Raw genomic sequence first — 18,005 nt, forward strand, 5'->3', positions numbered from 1 at the left:
AGAAGACCGAGGAATATAATCAGCCTCTATGCCTAGCGTTTGTCGACTACGAAAAAGCCTTCGATACCATCGAGACCTGGGCTGTTCTGGAATTCATGCAGAGATGCCTAATTGACTGTCGGTATATCCAGGTGGTGAAGTGTTTGTACGAAGCCGCAACCATGACCGTCCAAGTACAAGATCAGAGCACAAGACCAATCCAATTGCATCGCGGGGTAAGACAAGGAGATGTAATATCACCGAAACTCTTTACCAATTGTACAATAAAGCATTGGAGGACGTCTTCAAGACGCTCGATTGGAACGGACGCGGCATTAATATAAATGGCCAACACATTACACATCTGAGATTTGCCGACGACATTGTCATCATGGCGGAGACTCTGCAGGATTTGGAAGAGATGCTAAACAGCCTGAGCGATTCTTCAAGACAAGTAGGTCTCGGGATGAACATTGAAAAGACCAAAATTATGGCAAACCGTCATGTATCCCCGAGACCAGTGGTCGTAAATATCTCTCCACTTGAAGTTGTGCAGGAATATATCTACCTGGGCCAAACTATACAACTTCGCCGGCACAACTTTGAGAAGGAGGCTAAAAGAAGAATACGTTTGGGCTGGGCGGCATTCGGGAGGTTACGTCATATTTTTGAATCGTCGATCCCACAGTCGCTTAAGACCAGGGTCTTCAATCAGTGCGTCCTACCTGTAATGACTTACGGTGCCGAAACGTGGACACTTACCGTAGGACTGGTCTACAAATTTAGGGTCGCTCAGCGAGCAATGGAACGTGCGATGCTTGGGGTTTCTCTGGCAGATAGAATCCGAAATTAGGACATTCGCCAGAGAACTAAAGTCACCGACATCGCGCTTAGAATTAGCTCGCTGAAGTGGAAGTGGGCTGGTCATGTCTCCAGGCGCATTGATGGCCGATGGAGCCGACACGTGTTGGAGTGGAGACCACGCTTAGGCAAACGTAGTGTAGGACGCCCTGTGACTACATGGGCCGACGATTTAAAAAAGGTGGCAGGTTCGGGATGGATGCGGAATGCCCAAGATCGGGATGGTTGACGTTCTATGGGGGAGGCTTTCGTCCAGCAGTGAACGGCAAAAACCGGCAAAAAAAAAAGCTCCAAAAAGTTATTAGAAGAGTCAATTAGCTGTGGCTTTTACTGCGGCGTTAGTATTTCCAGTACCCATTTTGCACTCACTTTTTTCGTGGTAAGATGATCATGTTCAACCACCAAAATGGTCAGACGGTCCAGTGCAATAAACCATAACAGCTCTGATCTTAAGAAAAATAGCTTAAGTGAATCTTAACAGAAGATTGCAATGATCTGAGGGAAGCCTATAAGCCTTCTACTTTAGTGAGGCTAATGTTTTGGATTTGGACAGCAGTGGGACTATACACTAGACTAATGGCTAAAGGGCTAAAAGAGTTAACATTAATAAATCCTCGTATCAAGAACACAGAGTGAAAAAAGATAAATTCGTTTCTCATAGCCTCATACTGTACGGCCTACTTCGTGATCAGACAAAGATCTTTGAGATGATCGGTTAATGTAACAATTTAAACAGTGGATTTTTATTTTCTTAGTGTAAACATGCTAAGCATTTATATTATAATAATACTTATAATGTAATTGAACACTTACATAATGTTGTAACATAATTAATTCGTTTCTTATCCTTTAAGAATTATAAAATATTTACATCCTACTTTCAAGCATGTAAATATTACAATATGGAATAATTCATCTTACGAAAAGATTCGATATGACTTTTCTTTAATGGTCTGGTGATAATCTTACAGATTGTCTTCAAATATTCTCAGTAGGTACTCGTTTTTCATCGCTAATACAGTATTATTTTATGTTCTAAGTCTCTCGACTAATTACGCTAATTAACGCTTATTACTTTAGTAAAAATCTGTTTTACATAGCTATTTTAACTCGGCATTACAAAAACAACGAGCATAATACCTAGAATCACAGTATCATAATAATAATAATAATATCCTGGGACATTTTTCACACACGGCCATCTGATCCCAAATTTAGCTTGTACAAAGCTTGTGCTATGGAAACCAGACAACTGATATACTACATATACTACTTTTCTTTTTGTAAATACATACTTATATAGATAATTACACCCAGACTCAGGACAAACAGACATGTTCATTAACACAAATGTCTGTCCTGGGTGGGAATCGAACCCACAACCTTCGGCGTGAAAGGCAAGTATCTACCAACCACACCCACCGGCTCATAAACACGCACACATACACAGACGCCACAAACCCAAACAAATATTATTTTAATTTTATTCGTCGGTCTCTCTGTATGTCCGTGGTTATCTTAAAACGGTTAAAATATAAATGTTATTTACGTTTAGAAATAAAAAATAATAGATACCGTTATATATTCACATAATAATAATGTATGGTCATAACCGCTGAAGTTATTTTTTACCCCGGGATAGGATCAAATGTTTCGCTTCCGTTAATATCGTTAGGTTAGAAAAAAATACTATATAATATTTTTTTCTTAAATAACAACTACTGAACAAAGGTCTACATTCCTTTTAAGGAAGAAGTTTATTTAATAACGTTTTTCCAAAGTGGATTGGTATGTAGCAACTTGGAAAATCCACTCCTCACGATGTTTTCCGTCATATGAATTATAAACACAAATTAAGTTCTTAAAAATTCATGTTTCAGTTTGCCGTGATCACAACTTAACTATTCTTCAATTTAATAAAAATATATAGTTGGTTATATACAGCCTTATACTTCTTGTTAATTAATTTGATTCTACGAAATATAATACTAATTTGCCCTTTTTTAATTCAATCAACAGCCAATCGTTGTCCACTGCTGAACATAGACCTCTCCCAAGGTGCGCCAAAGCTCCCTGTCCTCCGCCGTCCGCATCCAGTTGGTGCCCGCCATCTTCTTAAGGTCGTCGGTCCACCTGGCTGGCTGGCTTTTTTAATTATAATATAAAATTACCATATATTATATTACTATGTAAAACGTTTTCATCTATACTTGTGATAGGGTTTTGTGCAAGCTCGTCTGGGTAGGTAGCATCCACTCATCAGATATTCTAGTTGTAGCAGTGGTTGGTATTGTTGTGTTTCGGTTTGAAAGGTGAGTGAGCCAGTATAATTACAGGCACAAGGGACATAATATCTTAGTTCCCAAGGTTGGTGGCGCATTGGCTATGTAAGCGATGGTTAACATTTATTATAATGCCAATGTCTATGAGCATTGGTGTCACACACCACCACAAGTTGGCTCATATACTTGTTCGCTTACATATTTTATAAAAAAAGTACTAAATCTAATTCTTAACATCTTAGTACTCGTACGGACATACATAAAGAAACACGCGTTTTACTTTATAAAATTCTTACATATCGCTGTAAAGTTAATATATGTCTAGGATACTGGGGATTAAGTTCAAATTCCAACAGTTACTTTAAACGACTAATTTTAAAAACGGTAGACAAGGATAATTCCGTGACATATAAGCGCACATTCTTAATAAATCAATCAGTTTAGCGAGATTTCTCTGTCAATAGTTCGCGTTTTATGTTTCAATTAAATATAAAATATAAGTGACATCTTCAACATTGAACCGAAGAGACCTAAATAAGGTAAAGATCGTTTTAATACATTATAATATAAGTGCTTTTATTTTAAATGAAAAAGTATCTTACACGGTGGGTACAAATAGACTGTTATTTTAAAATTAAATTTCTACCTGTAAAGTTATACGGTAATAAAGAAATATTATCTCAATAGACTTTTCAACAGATTTATTATATTACAGCGGTATTTATAACATATATTCATAAAACGATGTATGTTGTAAACAAATACAAATTAGGATATTTTTATTTTGTTAATGTTTGTTAAATTAACACAATTTTTAAGTAAATCATATAAAAAATACGTAAACCAAAAAGTTTTTATTATTTACATAGACAGTAAAAAAATACGTATTAATTGAATATTAAAACGTATAGAAATTATTTTAATTAGAATATATTACTATATATATATATATATATATATATGAATACAAGGACGACAAGAATTTAATTGCAATAATTAATAATAATAAATTAAAAATGATTTTTAAAATAACAATTACATAAATGTTTTAATAAGGTATTTAAAATTCTGTAGCGATAAGAAAAAATGTATACATTACTAATTAAAAATAATTATGTTATTATTTAAAGAGCGAATAGATAAACAAATTAAGTACACGAAAATGTGGCCCTTATGCCGTTCTTCGGTTAGCATTCAAATTAAGTATAATAATATTTTTTTCAATTTCTTTCTCTCAGTAACTAACTTAAAAATGTAACGTGTTCATTAATTACGCTTGGATTTTTTTTAAAAAACCCTTTTCGTGCTGTTTGTTTTGTATTGTATACATCGTTTATTGTGTATCATTATTTATACATATATGACACGTGACTCGTGACCATGTCCGCATGGGTCTGTCAAAATGTCAAGCTAATTCAAAAGGCATGACCGCAGTTTAAGTCCGAGTCAATAAGAAATTATCCTATTTATTGTGTTTTATATGTACATACTCGTAATATATTACAGTTTGGTCAGAATAAAAGATATAAATTAATTTATTTGTATTGATTTAATGATCTGAAATATATAATTGTTCATGAAAGTAACTGCCCGCAAATATCCCAATTCTGAAATGATAAGATGGTTCTTAAAATGAATATGGACAAGACGAAATTCATGTCGAACGTCCATGTTGCACCCATTCAAGTAAAGGTTGGAAATTATGTTTACCTAGATTAGACCATCCAACTAGATAAATCAAACTTCAAGAACGACGTCAATCATCGAATCCAATTTGGCTGGGTAGCGTTCGGGAAGCTACACGATATCTTCTTATCCAAAATACCGCAGTGTCTCAAGTCGAATATCTTCGACTAGTGTAAGCTGCCAGTGATGACTTACGGCCACATAAGAAGGCTCAAGATCACTCAAAGAGCAATGGAGTGGGCTACGCTCGGAATTTCTCTGTGAGATCGAATCAGAAATTATGAAATCCGCAGGCGAACCAAAGTAACCAACATAGCCCGAAGAATTGGTAAATTGAAGTGGGCGGGGGCACAAGCTTTTAAGCTCGTCTGGGTAGGTACCACCCACTCATCAGATATTCTACCGCCAAACAGCAGTACTTGGTATTGTTGTGTTCAGGTTTGAAGGATGAGTGACCAGTGTAATTACAGGCACAAGGGACATAACATCTTAGTTCCCAAGGTTGGTGGCGCTTTGGTGATGTAAGCGATGGTTAACATTTCTTACAATACCAATGCTTAAGGGCGTTGGTGACCACTTACCATCACGTGGCCAATATGCTCGTCTGCCTTCCTATTCTATAAAAAAACATCGCTCACAGAACTGACGGCCACTGGAGCAGAAAAGTTCTCGAGTGGCTACCACGAAACGGAAGACGCAGCGTAGGCAGGCCCCCTACAAGGTGGATCGGCGACATAATAAGAGTCACGGGAAGCCGCTAGGAAGCGCAGTGCCTTCCAGTTGACATGATTATGATGATGATGATGATTGTAGACAGTCGGGTCTAACAACATCCAAATCCAGCCTAGGTATACAGAAACCCATTAAAATAAAAAAGTTTACAATCCATAAAATTTTATTGTGATGCTGCCTGGAAATGAAAACATGCACGCACTTAAAACTACCAAACTGTAACCGATAGGAGGATACAACAAAGTCGTCAGCCCTAAAAGTATACAAGTACAGCACAGTACAGTACAGTATTCAAATATACAACAACACGTCTATGGACATTATAAGACGACATAATACTATAAAATCTCTATTCAACATAAAAACGCATACCTACTAGACAAAAAATATTATTAGCAGTGCCATTTAAGAACTCACTTTCTTTATCACCCGTGACATGCTGACATGGTGATGTATTATTTTGATGCGCGTGTTTCTAGTTTGCAGTTTGCTCTTACCGAATAGCTAGGTATAGGACCGAGTCAGGATGCAAATTGGTCATTTCCGCAGACAATGGGTTATTAAATAATAATTGTCCTATTCATTGAATTGCCTTGACTAGCATAGATTATCAGGTAATTAATTAGTCGTTTTTTTACACTTAATAGGCCAGCATTTGACCGTTTACTTGCCTGATGTTAAGCATCGACACGGTCTTGGATGTAGCACGCTTGCCTATAAGAAACCTGCATGTAGCAATATAACTAAGACTTAAAAAACACAAAAATCTTTTTATATAATTTGTAGAAGGTAATATGGTATAACTTATATAACTCCTTATTTATTTCATTAATAAATAAACGTTGTCTAGCGGATGTGTAGTTCGATAATGTTTTGTTCTCTTCTTGCAAATGTCAAATGAGTGAAGACAGAAAGATATAAATAGTGTGTGACGAATTGCTTTTAGTTTTATTTATAATTAGAGCAAAACCTAAGCCGCGGTATGAAATACGTTGGTACCAATACATTTTTTGTGTTTATTACATTACAAGAACTTCTAAATCGCGCTGATCTTCTATGGTATATTTTTATGTATATTGGTTTTGTATTTTTTTTAGGTAGATTTATTAATATATCTAAGTATTATGTAATATATATGTCGCGTCCAGGGTGGCCGAGTCGGTCATATGAGCATTATAATGGGATTCAGATATAGCGGTTCGATAGAATTATAATGAATTCACACAGTTACAATTTTACTGTCTTTAACAACTACAAAATATTATTCTTACAGCAGTCTTAACAAAACAATTACTATTAATAAAATAGGAATAAACGTATATCCGTTCTTAGCGTTGATGACAGTCTATCTTTTCTTTTTGCGAGCTGGATGATACTGCGATGCTGCCAGTACTTCGACTCCGCGGATTATTTTGCGACTATATTAATAATAATATAATAATATTCTGGGACATTATTCACACACCATCTGATCCCAAACTAAGCAGAGCTTGTTCTATGGAAACCAGACAACTGATATACTACATATACTAATTTTCTTTTGTAAATGCATACTTATATAGATAAGAGAGATAATTACCCCCAGACTCAGGACAAACAGACATATTTATACACACAAATATCTGTTCTGGGTGGGAATCGAACCCACGACCTGCGGCGCGAAAGGCAAGTATCTACCAACCACACCAACCGGCTCGTCAATGACCGTCTCAGACACATAGATTGTCAATAAAATATTTTTACATATGTTTTTTAAGTAATGTTTTTATCAATGTAAATATTTGTATATTTAGATCTAAATAAGGTTTGCTAATATTATATATATAAATGGAGGTTAAATGTGCTAATTATAAACATTTCGACATCAAACAACTTAAGTGTAGTTGGTTTATTAAATATATAGTTTTTATACCTACCTCAATTTATATCCTAAACTATATTTCGTGTTAACATCGTTTACGTAAATATATATATTTTGAACATTTCAAATTTGATGCTGTTTGCAGTATATACAAACACAGCTACCACTTAGGTTGTTTTTATTAAAAATGACATTAAATACAGAAATTATGATAAGCGGTAAGAAAAAACGTATACTTTTAATATTATCCTTTTACAATCCGACCTTGTAGTTATGTATGCAACAAAATATAATATTATTATTTAATAGATTTCTTGTTACATTCTTGCAAATACAACATTATTGATTGTTTAATTAACCTGTGAAAAGTATTAACATGTTGATATATTCGTGCATATTTGTAGATAAGGCTCACAGATAATAATAAACTTTTATAATCTTGATCATTGTCGATTCATTATAAGAATCTTTGACGTTTGAACTGGAAACTTTGAAACTTGAATGCTTTAAGTTATCAATGTCATCAACCGCACAATTAATAAATTTAATGATTACCACGATAATTAAAATACCACGACCAGTTTTTATATGTTTTTTTTTTCAAATAAAACACTCGAAAATTACAATTTACGTTATTTAATATAAAATATTTTAATTCGAATTAGAAAAAAATATATAATTACACATTGTTTTATTTATTTATTTTTTACTTTTTGTCTTTGCTCGTTACAATATATTTAATAGGTTTGTATAATTAAGCTAGAAGTATGTGGCTGTTCAAGCAATCGATTACTTGGTGTGCAAGGCCGTCGGTTTAAAGACCACTGATCAGATATTCTACCATCAATAGTTTGTATTGTCGTGTTTCGGTTTGAAGGGTGAGTGAGCCAGTGTAGCTACAGGCACAAGGGACATAACATCTTAGTTTCCAAGTTTGATGACGCATTGGCGATTTAAGAAGTGGTTAATATTTCTTACAGCGCCAATGTCTATGCATGTTCGTGACCATTTACCATCAGGTGGCCTATATGCACGTCCGCCAGCATTATAAAAAAAATGCACATTCACACAGAAGGGCCGTTTTTACAATTAACGGACCGATTCATTTAATATAATGTTATGTGCGATGACAAAACTACTGAATCTAGGAAGTTGAAATTTGGAACAATGGTTTTATTTTAAGAAGTAAGCATCTACCTAGCAAGGATTTTTGGAAATTTCATCCTTAATACGAGAGAGATTTGAAGTTAGAAACATAAAAATTAAGTGCTTTTTTATCCGTACGAAGTCAGATCGTCGTACAACATGCTCCGTACAAATTTTCACATAATATAAAAAGAATATCTCTATTTTGAAAATCGATTCATATTGTAAAGTGTAACAGGGATTTTTTTTATCTACATAATGAATAATTTTGATAATTAAAGTAACTACAGGTGTAGTTGTTTTTCCTCTTTTCTTTAAACAAAAATGTTTACTGTGAGTTTTGTAAAAGACATGTGTTTTACTTTTTTGTAGTCAATTTCGATACCTACAAATCTCATAAACACTGTGTTTATAAATCTGTTATGTTTTCGGCTGGACCGGCATTTCTCACTCCGACTAAGTCAGCTATATCTCAAAAATACACATTGAACATATACTAAAATCATATAAAAGTTCCACATCAATCGCATTAGTAGTTATTGCGTGAAAATAGAAAAGACAAACAAACTTTTATAATATCAGTATGAAGAACAATTAAGGTAAAAGTTTGCCGTGACGGTCGACGATTGGTAAAAAAAATAAGCAATGTATTTATACTTTATAATTTTTTTCTGTTATGTAAGGTATCATTGTATATAGATAGATATGGATGTCACTTAATAAGAACATTATTAATAAGGTTTTTTTTTTATCTACGCCATGAGATAAATGTATCGTGGGAATCGAACGTACGCCAAACGTTCTTTTCTTTTTATGTTCTAGCTAAGACGGCCTTAACAAGTGTGACCTTAAGTGTATGGAAATAAATATATAATTTTATCGTTTTTTTTGTCTGGTTCGACGTCACTCAGTCTCACATTGTGTTAACTCAGTGATTGAACGTTCATGTGATTTGTGTTTATTTCGTTTAGAAAACCATGTGTCGGAAGATTCTCAAGAGTGGAAGCCTTAGTCCAGTTTGGGACATTTACAGGCTTTTAATGTTCTCCGGACCGATTTTGGCCACGGCGGCCAATTTCAAGAGAGATTAGCCAACTGCGCAGAACATATTATAGTGCACAAGTGTGTGTGCAAACATAGGTGCACTCTTTGTTCTCCCTAACTTTTATAATCCGATGGGACGATAATCTGACACGACCGGAAAGAGTTTAGGCGCTGGAACAACGGCTTTACGTGATTTCCGTGACGTGGGAGTGTACACACTTCCAACTTCCAGACTCCAGGCTGCTACTGAGAATTTTCGTCAGAAAAACCTAATAAGTTTTTATTGGCCCTACATAGGTTTTGAACCCAGGATCTCGGAGTCTGCGGCCTTATATCTAGCCACTAGACCAACGAGGCAGTCTACGGTGGGCTTTTATTTACAATGAGGTGCTTTGAATTTAGACCCACGCATGACCACGAAGCTAGTTTAGTATTATTAGTTTAGTTTATTGTTAAATTTTAATCGTCCTGTATATCTCCATATATATATATATATATATGATCTTATATTTAAGGACAATGTCGGGCATAATTCAACTGTTTCCAGTGGAGAAGGAATATGAGAAGAATCCTGATATTTCTCGTGAGGACATTAAGAAGCTGCGTGAATGGTTGAAAACACAACCACATCTACCAGGGGAATTTATAACAGGTAAATTTAAAACTACGTGTTAATTATTTTTAGGACGTAATTTTATGTTTTATTTTTAATATAAATTAAAAAATACAAACCCAACATCACTTAGATAACGTGGAAATACAATATTAGGAAATACCGCTAATTATTTATGTTATACAAACTAAGAATAATACATTTCTTACTTACAAATTTCAACTTAGAAGTTTTTGCAGTGTCTGCTTTTTTAAAGGGTTAAGTCAATCATTGGTAATATAAACGTGGAAATTTATGAAATGAATACTTGAAGTTCTAATCTGTTCTTATTTGTTTTCCTAGTTCATAATAGAAGATTTTATTAACAAACAGAACTATTAGATTAGTTTACGCATATTTAGAAGAACTTTGATTAGGTAAGGTTAATAACTGGTTCTTATCGTGGAGTGATCCGCTTCGCCGAAGAAAACTGGTGAGATAGCGTCGGTGCTATGCGCACCTTCTATGCTCGACGTAAGCCGCCGTAAGAATCCCCTGTACCCTGGAAACCGATCTATGTCGAAGGCCCGCGTAGGCGGTCTATCCTTCGGGTCTTCACGGTATTATGCGCAAGCGATTTCGTGACGCATCCCGTAGACTTTTGTTAAGTGATTTTGAATTATACTGAGTAAAGACAGATGAAATAAATAATGTATTCTCTCAACTTAACCCAACCTAGAATTCCTAGAAAGGACAAGCCAATCCGCGGATGGGCTACCAAATTTAGTCTATAGAAAATATTTAATGATTTTTTCAGAATTGGATCTTATTTTGACATTCTTCTGCTGCGAGAGAAGTGCTGAAGTATCTAAGCAGGTTCTCGATCTGCATTATACGCTCCGAACTCTATTTACAGCATTTTTCAAGGACCGAGAAGTGAACAAAACGGTCATCAAGACATTGGAATTGGTGTGAGTAATTTTCAGGATAAAATAACTATTCCAATATTAGTGTAAACTAATTTTATGTTTAGAGAAATATATCTTTCAAAGAAACTAAAACGAAAATTACTCTTAATTTGGCAATTGGCGTCCTGATTATGCTTCTCACACATTGACAATGGAGCGAAAAGATTTATGCGGCATCTGTCTTACTCTGAATGGATAAAATAGTGACCTCACACAATGATAGATTGTAACATTTTAAAATAAAGTCCCTTGACATGAGAATGTAACTGCTCGATGTAATGTTTTTATATAATATACTAAGAAACGCTATTGATTGCTTCAACTTGCTTAGTTAAGTTAACTTTAGAGTCCCACATCATCTTCCGCGGCATGCTATTGGGACTCTTGTACCACCACGCACGAGATTTGTCTTTGGGTGCAAACTCCATCCACTCTCGGTTATATAAATTGTATAAAACACTTAGTTGACATATTGATGTATTATTAATCTCAGTCGAGCTTCCCTAAACGAGTAACTCAAGCTCTGTTAGACGGATAATAATTTTAGTTTTTGATTATGATATATGATATTATATTGATGTATGCTACCGAACTAAAATTAAATAAACATCATTCTTTGATATTTATACAATTTCTGGTCACAAGCATTTCTTATTATATGGTGTCCTTTAATTTAATTTTGTGTTGCAGTCGTGGGTACATTAATAAAAACATTTTCAACCCTAAGAACGAACTTGGAACAACTTTTTGAGAATGTACGCAAATATTGTTCTTAAAGGTACTCGTTGAATTAGCTAAAATAATTTATTTGTTTCAGCCTGTTGGCACCTCTGCCGATGCCAACCGTTAAAGGGTACAGAGCAGTGTACTGTCGGCTGTTGGATGGTGACCCTAAGCGTTTCGTATTTGCAGACACCATCCGCGCTTTCATGATGATCTTCGATCTTTGGCAGTATGAAGAAGGAACTTGGCCTGGGTATTGTTCAACGTTTCTTTAAGAAATGGATTGGATTACTAAAATTGTATCTCTTTTTTTTAAATATGCAAAATAATTATGATCGATTTCATTTTAGGTTCGTCCTCATGATAGATATGGATTTGACAAGTTTAGGACACGTTGCCAGGCTAGACGTGATGACCACGAGACAGGTTCTTTATTTCCTTCAGGTAAGTCCCTGCCAGAACACCAAACGATAACCGGTTCACATTAGCCAAAAAAAAAATTCAATGTCATGACCGTTACATAGGGGGAGGAGGTCATAGGGGGGGGGAGGCATTATCTTAATGTGAACAGGGTCTCAAATAGGTGAAAGATGGCCCTGGTAGTGTTCCACTTTGAAGATTGAATGAGCAGTGTAAACAAAGGACACGGTAACTTAGTTCCCAATGTTAGCGGCGCATTGACGATGTAAGAGATGGTTAATAGTATTTCAAATCAATCAATCAACAGCCAATCGTTGTCCACTGCTGAACATAGGCCTCTCCCAAGGTGCGCCAAAGCTCCCTGTCCTCCGCCTTCCGCATCCAGTTGGTGCCCGCCACCTTCTTAAGGTCGTCGGTCCACCTGGCTGGAGGGCGCCCTACGCTGCGCTTGCCGATTCGCGGTCTCCACTCTAGGACTCGTCTGCTCCAACGGCCATCGGTCCTACGACATACGTGACCAGCCCACTGCCACTTCAGCCTGCTAATTTTGCAAGCTATGTCGGTGACTCCGGTTCTTTTCCGGATAATCTCATTTCTGATCTTATCCTTCAAAGATACTCCGAGCATAGCTCGCTCCATAGCACGCTGAGCGACTTTGAATTTGTGGACTAGTCCCGCAGTTAGTGTCCACGTTTCGGCACCGTATATCATGGCAGGTAAGACGCATTGGTTGAAGACTTTCGTCTTCAAACATTGCGGTATAGACGACTTGAGGACTTGACGAAGGTTGCCAAATGCTGCCCATCCCAAGCGAATTCTTCGATCGGCTTCCTTCTCGAAGTTGTTCCTACCGACTTGTATTACCTGTCCTAGGTAGGTATATTCACTAACAACTTCGAGAGGTTTCCCCTCGACATATATCGGTCCCGGCACGACATGCCTATTGAACATGACCTTGGTCTTGTCCAAGTTCATACCGAGACCGACACGCCGGGAAGACTCGCCTAGGCTACGCAGCATTTCGGTGAGTTGTTCCAGCGACTCTGCTATGATGACGATATCGTCGGCAAATCGAAGGTGTGAGATGTACTCGCCGTATATATAATAGTATTTACTGCGACAATATATATGGTAGTGGTGATTGCTTACCATAAATCGGTTTTGAATAAAATAATAATAAGTAAGTTTAGTATTTTAAAAAGCATTAAATGTACGAAAAGAAATGCTTGATTTTTTCATTATTAGAAATAGTAGTATAGTAGATATGAATACCAATATTATATAGTTCCTATTATTGAACTGGACAAGGTCCAAGTTTAATTACAATTCACGGTTGCAATGCTTAGTAATTATGTTTAATAGAAATCTATAACGCGTAAGTTATATAATGACTGCAATTTGAAATGATTATTGAGAAAAACTAAGCGAATAATGCTAATGATAGATAATAACAAAAAAATATATTTCAGGAATGCATGTTGGTAAAGTTGAAAGAAGTGCACTTTTTAAATGCTCCAAGCTTCATGGATACAGTAATGATGTTTTTGAGGCCGTTTATAAAGAAAACCATGCTAGACATGATTAAGATACATGAGATAGGATCTGATACACTTTACCAGTATGTGCCGAAGAAAGCTTTGCCGAAGGAATCTGGAGGGGAGTATAAGGATAGAATAACTTTAAGAGGTTAATGGTTTTTATTTATACCATTTTTTTAACACGAAGAGTACCACAGCCACAACAGTGCGATTTTATTTAAGGCTTTTCCTACCTCGCACAATCACTCCGTAGAACCAGCTTTTTGCATTTATTCCGGAAATGCACCTGCAAACCCTCGGGTGTTGCATGTGTCCATAGGCGATGACAGTCACTTTCCATCAGGAGCTCATCAGGAGCCTCTTGCTCGTTGGCCCTTCCTTACATAAAAAGACAGTTGGGCAAAAGGTGCCACTTGTTGGTGATGTGACCAGCTTTGTTCAAAGTCGATCACTCGGTAATAGGTCTTAACAATTTCTACGATATTACGACGACTGCCATAGTAGGAACATTCAAAATTCAGAAGCAAGTATACCGATTTATATTGAGTAAAAAAAATCACTTTGACTAGTTAGTCAAATTCACATCTAGTTAGTCAAAATCATCACACAGTCCATCTGCCTGGATGATTGAGTTATTCATGTACAATAATATATAACGGAAATAATACAATTTTTAATGATACATTATTATTTTCAGACGAGACTATCCGTCGCTTGAAAGATAACAAGAATTTTTTTAAAGACGAAAATCGTCGACTTGTCAACGAATCTCTTCGTCCAGACGGCAAGGCGAAAACCGTTGAAGATTTGTTTGGTATACAGGGTAGCTTTAAAAAATTAGATATAGATTGAGAATATAGTAAATATTAATTATTAATTTGAATGTTACTGTAAATTTAAGTTATATTTATTTATAAGTTATAATGTTAAGGTTACTAAGATATAATTAATGGGAAAAATCGAATTACATCATTCAGAAAGTTGTCATAGTTAAGTCTATGAAGGCCGTAAACGTGTCCATATATGTATATGTTTTAGACGAGCCGGTTGGCGTGATTGGTAGATACTTGCCTTTCACGCCGAAAGTTGTGGGTTCGATTTCCCACCCAGAACAGAAATTTGTGTGCATGAACATGTCTGTTTGTCCTGAGTCTTGGTGTAATTATCTATATAAGTATGTATTTGCAAAAGAAAAGTAGTATATGTAGTATATCAGTTGTCTGGTTTCCATAGCACAAGCTCTGCTTAATTTGATCAGATGGCCGTGTGTGAATAATGTCCCAGGATATTATTATTATGACCTTACAAGTAAACGTTGAATAGCATGCATAAATAGTTATACCGATATATCTTTCTATCACCACTAAATTCCCGTTGGAAAGACGAAGACAAAGCATTGTTCTACTTGTGTCTTGTACATTATCAATAAAGTCTTTAAAATTTCCCATTAATTATTTTCTAAGTAATGAGAGTGAGGATAAAAACTGTTTGCTGCTAAAGTAACTTAATAATGTTCGGATTAACGGCGTCACTCATAAATGTTGTATAGTAATCACTCCGATAAGTTAAACAATACTGTCTTTTTCTTTTGAGTTTCAAATCAATAATGACAGAAAGAGAGAAATGATTGTACTGCACTACTAAGCAATACAAGTAAGGGTATTGTTTAAATAATAATTTTTACCTCCGTACGGACGTCTGAACGATCTCACTTCGACTCGGATTATGTGAAATCGTTTTATTCTTAATAAATTGTATGTATTTTAAAAGCAATTTAAAATAATTTTGCCATATTAATAGCTTTAGGAAAAATGAGTATTTATCAACGCTCTGTCGCTTTGTTAAATTGTCAAAATTACACTAAATATTTTTATAAAAAAAAATACAATTCACATCTTTATTGTTAATAGATTTGCATCCCATTCGTGACTTCCTATATTTAAATTAGTGCTGGCGATTATGGTTTCTATTCCATGGTGATGTGTCGTAATTTCCATTGGAGTATTTATTTTAATTAGGGAAACGTGTGTTGATGGTTATTTTATATTTCTATCGTATATAAGCTATGGTGTGGCAATGTAAGTCAGTTCGATTTGGGTGATCTAGAAATTCAAAATGAAATTCTTTGCAATGTTCCTGGCCATTATGGCAGTAGTCCTCGCTGTGGTGGTGAGTATTTCATATATATAACATATATATAATTTGTTTTATTTTATTATGTGAAACATTTATTAATGCCGGCAAACGGCATGACGGTCTTTTATGACGTCATTCTGTATGTGTAAGCCTCCCCGGTTTTTATGAAATATTCTCACATTGTGTATTATAAGGGACTAATAAATAAATGAAAATGCGCCCTTTCCGCCACCGCTCTAGTGGTCTATACCATATATTGTTATAATAATATATAGGAATAATATATTTATTTTACGAACTTTTATGTTTTTATTTATTTCACTCCATATTATTTTTTAGTTATATTTAATAAAACATCTTTCTATAACATTTCAATCTCACATGTTGCAGGCCATTGGTGACGATCACATTTTTCTAATTTATTTTATATCATAATGTTAATGTTTGTTCATTGGAACGCACTTACTGTTTTTTTTTCCGTTCAGCCATTTATTGACATAGATTATATAGACTATATAACATACTGCTAAGGCTCTGTACAGACACAACCCGGCGGCCTATATGTATAAAATCATGTCGGCAACATGATCGCGCGTGTTGCCCGGCGACCGGTTTTGATTGAAGAGTGCCTTAGACTTACGGGTGAAACCGCGCGTCGTAACTATATCTTTGACTTACTATTTTAAACTGGTTCTTCTCGTCGCAATCTACATTCCGAATTGGTGGTAGCTTTATATTTAATTCAATACGGTAATACGATTAAAAAAATGCCCTACTTGAATAAAGAATTAATATATTTGATTTAATTGTGATTTGTGGCAGATTGATTTGTTCTGAACATAATAATGATCAAGGAGGTGTATTTTCCGTATTGCTATTATTAATTGTTAGGCGATTTTTTTTATAGTTAATGTGTTTTTGTATTGCTATATTGCTATTGCTATAGAAAATAATTATTTTTAAAGTGTATATGATGGAAGCTGACCACCAGATTCCTTTGACAAATGACGTCACCATCTAATAAAACCTTATTTTAAAGGGTGGTATGAGTACCATTCCCAGTGCTGGTATCAAGGGAAACCGTGAGTCAGCTGGTTGCGGAGGTGGTCCACCTCCACCCCCACCACCGGCACCTACCAGTGAGTAATCCAATATATATATTATTTAAAATTATAAATGCGAAACTGTTTTTTTTTTAACCTTAACACGTCTAAACAATTGAACCGATATTAATAAAATGTAATAAAGAGATAAGTTGGGTCCCGGATAATTACATGGAATTATAAGATATGGGATCTAGGGAAAAATAAATTTGAAGCGACGGCGTCGCTGGGAACAGTTGGTAATTAATTATAAATGCGAATTTGTATATTTGCTTGTTTGTTACTTAATCACATTCGAATGACTTGATGGTATCCCATCGAATTTATCATAGAAATCAATGTCAAATAGGTCATAGGGTATTTCTTTTATTAAAAATTGATGATAACAACGCTTGAACTATTTCGGTCACGGCGGCCATTTTTAAGAGAGACTAGCATAGTGGTCAAGTGTGCACGCAATCACGAGTGCACACTATTCCCTCACTCTCACCATGCATCATGACCGGAAAGAGACCAACGGCTTCCTATATTTTTATAGTGACGTCTCTATGTAAAGTTGAACGTGTCTATGTGAAATATTACTCATGTTCTGTGTTCCGATTGAGTTGCTTGGATTTAAATTTATTATTTTTATTATATTAAAAGAGATTTATAATTTGAATTTATTTGCTTACAGATAGCACCGGTTAGATCAGTTATCTAATTAGTTTCTTCATTGGTTTCTATAATTCAACGGACTTGGGACTCTGGCTATATTGACTGCACTAATAAATCTATGCATTTACATATTTCGTTTAATTTCTTATCTATAAGTTTAAATAAACGTTGGCTACCGATCTTTGCTCAGCGCAAATAATAAGTAATAAAAAAAGTTTATTTTTGTGAAAACTTTAGTATTTTCAGGAAAGACTATAAAACTTCAATAGTACCTTAC

The 18,005-nt window shown here is 35.2% G+C and overlaps 1 protein-coding gene across 1 annotated transcript; it reads left to right on the plus strand.

Moving 5' to 3' along the window:
- The first annotated feature begins 3,382 nt into the window (after positions 1–3,382).
- LOC126775575 (clavesin-1-like) lies at positions 3,383–17,855 on the plus strand. The gene is made up of 9 exons (XM_050497614.1): positions 3,383–3,661; positions 10,107–10,243; positions 11,001–11,154; positions 11,969–12,127; positions 12,225–12,318; positions 13,764–13,980; positions 14,530–16,001; positions 17,008–17,107; positions 17,748–17,855. The coding sequence occupies exons 2-7, from the start codon at positions 10,111–10,113 to the stop codon at positions 14,682–14,684; spliced, it is 912 nt and encodes a 303-aa protein (XP_050353571.1). The 5' UTR covers positions 3,383–3,661; positions 10,107–10,110; the 3' UTR covers positions 14,685–16,001; positions 17,008–17,107; positions 17,748–17,855.
- The last annotated feature ends 150 nt before the right edge of the window (positions 17,856–18,005 follow it).

This window comes from Nymphalis io, chromosome 18 (genome assembly GCF_905147045.1).
Source record: "Nymphalis io chromosome 18, ilAglIoxx1.1, whole genome shotgun sequence".
Taxonomy (NCBI): domain Eukaryota; kingdom Metazoa; phylum Arthropoda; class Insecta; order Lepidoptera; family Nymphalidae; genus Nymphalis; species Nymphalis io.

Coding starts and splice junctions, on each gene's coding strand:
- LOC126775575 (XM_050497614.1), top strand. CDS start 10,111: ATGTCGGGCATAATTCAACTGTTTCCAGTGGAGAAGGAATATGAGAAG. Junction 12,128..12,224: donor GAAGAAGGAACTTGGCCTGG/GTATTGTTCAAC, acceptor ATTTCATTTTAG/GTTCGTCCTCATGATAGATA. Junction 13,981..14,529: donor GGATAGAATAACTTTAAGAG/GTTAATGGTTTT, acceptor TATTATTTTCAG/ACGAGACTATCCGTCGCTTG.